This window comes from Colobus angolensis, unplaced genomic scaffold, assembly GCF_000951035.1.
Source record: "Colobus angolensis palliatus isolate OR3802 unplaced genomic scaffold, Cang.pa_1.0 Scaffold214, whole genome shotgun sequence".
In the NCBI taxonomy this organism is placed as follows: Eukaryota; Metazoa; Chordata; class Mammalia; order Primates; family Cercopithecidae; genus Colobus; species Colobus angolensis.
Genome location: NW_012115311.1, coordinates 1,176,388 through 1,181,277, shown reverse-complemented (window position 1 = coordinate 1,181,277; position 4,890 = coordinate 1,176,388). Strand labels below are relative to the sequence as shown.

The 4,890-nt window shown below is 39.8% G+C and overlaps 1 protein-coding gene across 1 annotated transcript in view; it reads right to left on the bottom strand.

Moving 5' to 3' along the window:
• Window positions 1-4,890, bottom strand: part of ELF1 (E74-like factor 1 (ets domain transcription factor)) — an 85,365-nt gene that overhangs the window by 16,048 nt on the left and 64,427 nt on the right. Inside the window, exon 8 of the mRNA XM_011942970.1 lies at window positions 3,507-3,674. Coding sequence (XP_011798360.1) covers window positions 3,507-3,674 — 168 coding nt within the window. The remainder of the gene's footprint in view (window positions 1-3,506; window positions 3,675-4,890) is intronic.

The following is a 4,890-nucleotide window of genomic DNA, read 5'->3' as shown; positions in this document are numbered from 1 at the left end:
GAACTCCCGACCTCAGGTGATCCGCCCACGTTGGCCTCCCAAAGTGCTGGGATTATAGGCATGAGCCACCACACCCGGCCTATGATTTTCTTAATATTACATTTTCTCTTCCCTAACTTATTTTATTGTAAGAATACAGTATTTAATACATATAACATACAAAATATGTATTAACTGACTGTTTATGTTACCAATAAGGCTTCCAGTTTCCAGTCAACACTTGGTTATTAGTAGTTAACTTTTTGGGGAGTCAAAAGTTTTACATGGATTTTTGGCTGCAGAAGTTGACACCCCTAACCCCCACATTGTTTGGGGGTAAACTGTAGAAGCATATTTTTTCTTCTGGCTTCCTTCTTCTAGCACAATTATTTTGAGAGATTCATCCATTTTTGTTGAATGTACCAATTGTATATTGTTCTAATTTTGAGTGGTATTTTTATTGTGTTGATGAAAGTGCCACTGCACTCCAGCCTGGGTGAGAGAACGAGACTCCATCTCAAAAAAAAAAAAAGATACACAAATGTTCTTAGCAGCATTATTTGTAGCTGCCCCAAATTGGAAACAACCCAAATCTCATTAACTGCTGATTGGCTAAACAAATACTACATAGTTAAGAAAAATTTGTACATAAATGGCCGGGCACGGTGGCTCATCCATGTAATCCCAGCACTTGGGAGGTCAAGGCGATGGATCACTTGAGGTCAGGAGTTTAAGACCAGCCTGGCCAACATAGTGAAACCTCATCTCTACTAAAAATGCAAACGTTAACCAGGCGTGGTGGCGCATGCCTTTAATCCCAGCTACCTGGGAGGCAGAGACAGGAGAATCACCTGAACCCAAGAGGTGGAAGATGAAGTGAGTTGAGATCAGCCATTTATGTACAAATTTTTCTATAAACACCGTGAACCCTGGGCCTGTCTTAACCTGGGTTTACAACTAGATTTTAAACTACCACTGACATTAGGAATTGCCAGCCATGCAATTAACAAAGACGTAGCCCCAGGGCTGTAATAACTATGGGGCACCAGGCAGAAGCTCTTACAGAATTGCTCAGGTGGGTTATACATTCAACCCAGGCCATACAAGATTTCCTCAGATAAAGCCCTGTTGAAGGTGAACTCACATTTTGGTATCACAGAATACATGAGGAAGACACTTTCTGAGTGAGAAGCAGCAGACACAGGAAACCCTAGGATTAGTTCTCTAAGAATCACACATAATAGAATCATTAAATAGAAACTTTACATAGTATGATTAGAGTTTTTAAAGCAAAAGAAAAAAAACAGTGTCAAAGAATAAGGCTATTAAAAAAGACTAGGTGGGAACTTCCTCTTCTAGTCAAGATGGAATAACACAACATGGATTTATCTTCCCACCTGAAACAATTAAAAACACAGAAAAAATGTATGAAACAATGGTACGGAAGAAATTGCACATCGGTCAACAAAAGTCAGTGATCCCCAAGAGACAGGAAATAAATGAGGCAAGTCCTGTAATTGCCCCACCTTAATACATGAAGAAAAAATTTTTTGGAAAGTAATGTTTCTGAAAAATATTTAATGTATACTTAACATGTGATCCAGCCATTCCACTACTAAGTATTTACCCAAAAATTAAACAATTAAACAAGAATTAAAATTAAACAAGAATTTCTCTACTCAGAGGCCTGGCTGAATGGGACCCAAGCTTCCTTGACATCCGTCTGTGCCAATGGGTGGATTTTTTTTCCCCCAAGAAGGTATATCCCTTCAAGGGTCCCAGTTACATGCGGAGGTCTCTGTCCAATACCCCATCTTGCATAGCCCAAGATCTAAGCTTCTGCCTCAACATAAGCAATAAAACCAAAGCCCCTTGGCATATCCTTCTCAGCCCTTCTGAGCTGCTGCAGTGTCGGCTCCTGTTTACTATTTTTATTTTCCTCTTCATTTTCGGCTCTTGGAATTTCCCTGACTTTCACATGAACTTAGGTTACTGGGTGAGTGGTGATGCTATTAATCAAGACATTATACTCAAAATACTAAGCAAGCATGAATAGAATCAGAAGGCAATAAAACGGAAAAGGTGTCAGACTTCAGAATGCAAGTGTGGTCCTAATTGGCAAAAAATTAAAAATTCCCATTCAACACACCCTTTTTTTTTTTTTTTTTGAGACGGAGTCTCGCTCTGTTGCCAGGGCTGGAGTGCAGCGGCCGGATCTCAGCTCACTGCAAGCTCCGCCTCCCGGGTTTACACCATTCTCCTGCCTCAGCCTCCCGAGTAGCTGGGACTACAGGTGCTCGCCACCTCGCCCGGCTAGATTTTTGTATTTTTTTTTAGTAGAGACGGGGTTTCACCGTGTTAGCCAGGATGGTCTCGATCTCCTGACCTCGTGATCCGCCCGTCTCGGCCTCCCAAAGTGCTGGGATTACAGGCTTGAGCCACCGCGCCCGGCCAACACATCCTAACATACTCCTCTTCAGTTACTTACCTGTTGATTTCCAACCCACTGTATTTTTTCCAACTGGAGTCTTATACTGGAATCACCGGTACAGACCGGAGGCTTTCAAACAATAACCCCTGGGAAGAAAGCTGACTAGCCCTTACCCAAGGATGAAAGGGTTTAGACAGAAATCTGAGGCTTTAAAAAGTTGGAAAATCCCTTTTCTGTAAGATAGACCAAACATTTTTAAAGTATAAAATAATTTAATTATTATAATTTTTATTTTGAGATGGAGTTTCCCTCTTGTTGCCCAGGCTAGAGTTCGATGGTGTGGTCTCAGCTCACTGCAACCTTCACCTTCTGGGTTCAAGTGATTCTCTTGCCTCAGCTTCCCAAGTAGCTGGGATTACAGGCACCTGCCATCACGCCTGGCTAATTTTTGTATTTTTAGTAGAGATGGGGTTTCACCGTATTGGCCAGGCTGGTCTCAAACTCCTGACCTCAGGTTATCCACCCACCTCTGACTCCCAAAGTGCTGGGATTAAAGGCGTGAGCCACCGTACCTGGCCCAACAATTTAATTTTTTTAAAACAAATGACTCTACTATGAAGAAATACCTCTTTTTCTTATTTATTTTTCATTTTATTTTATTTTATTTCTTAGAGATAGGTTCTCACTCTGTTGCCCAGGCTGGAGTGCAGTGGCATGATCTTAGCTCTCTGAAACCTGTAACTCCTGAGCTCAAGGGATCCTCCACCTTGGCCTCCCAAGTATCTAGGACTACAGGTACCCACCATGCCTGGCTAATTCTTAAAATTTTTTGAAGAGATGAGGTCTTGCTTTGTTGCCCAGGCTGGTCTCACACTCCTGGCCTCAAGCAATCTTCTTGCCTCGGCCTCCTAAAGTGCTGGGATTACATGAATCTCCGTGCCTGGCCAAGAAATACCTCGAATTTCCATTTTGTGCCTTCAATATTTTTCTTACATAAGTTTTAACTGCTGTAGGAAAGAACTACGTAGAATAAAAATGACATCTAGATTTTACATCAAGACTTGACTGTGTGCCCTAAATGAAGTAACCCACCTACCTTTTTTCCTCTTAGGCTGTTCTGGTGATGAGGCTCCCGGTGAGTCTGCGTATTTTTCTTGCACCTGCTGTGTTTCCATCACTTCAGGAATCCCATCTAATGTGACGGATACATGGGTGACTGGGGCAACAACCATGTCATCTTCAGGTGAACTGAATATATTATTATCTAATGAAAATAAAATCAACTAATTATAGTCCACTGTGTATTGTAAGTCAAAAACGATTGATAAAATTTCTTGTTTTTATTATGACTAGAATATTAAAGTAGAAATAAAATCTTGAAATCTATTCCTGCTTTTAATTTCCTCTTCCCTAAATCAAATACCCTAAACCAGTCCAGGCGCAGCTGAGCTATTTCAATGTCTTTCTTACTTGACTTCCTATCACCAGTGTGTCTCGTTTCTCCTCTTGATTATTCACATTGCTGTGAGAGTTATTTTCTGAAACCTACGTCTAACCTGACCATACTCCTCTACACAAAAACTTTATACCCGGAAAATTAGGGGGAAAAAAAAAACCTGATGTATCTTTCCATAGTTCATAGGAAAAACAAAAAACAAAAAAAAAACATAAGCACAACCCATCTCTACAGCATGCCTCACAAAGCTTCTGTAATCTAGTTCCAAACCTACCTTTCCAATCTCATTTCCCACCCACCATGAAGCTTACACTTCAACCACACCAAAACATCTTGATCTCAAAGATTTCATTCATTTTCTGTAACAGATCTGTGTCCTGTATGTTTACCTCTATTCCCTCCAGCTTGAATGACCTTTCATGTCTCTTCTACCTATTAAAAGCTTGTTGTTTACAGCCCACGTCAGAATACTCCTTTAATGAAGCCAGTCTCTGATATTCTCAGCTAGAATACTCACTGCTTCTAGAGCAATTTGCTATCACTCTTGTGGCCTTTATTCTTGGCTTTGTAGTTATTTACATAAGTAACTGTCTTCAAAATTAAACTGTAAGCTTGAGGAAAGGAACAATATCTACTCATTTGTAGATCATGTTATTGCCTAATTATTGCTGCTGTGAATATAGTGAATATTCAATAAATATTTTGGAATGATTTAGTAATAATTTACTTTATGAATTTGATTGTCAGAAAAGCCCAAAGGAGAACATGAAATTTAAAGAAGATCAATAATGTGGCAGTGAATTTTATGCCATGATGTGTTAGTAAAATTTTCAATAGATTGTTGCCTGTTTGCTGATAAATAACTACAGAGATGACTAAATTATAATCATTTGGGCCCTTGATACCCTAATACTCTGATCAATATGTTAGATTGTCAGAAAAGCCCAAAGGAGAACATGAAATTTAAAGAAGATCAATAATGTGGCAGTGAATTTTATGCCATGATGTGTTAGTAAAATTTTCA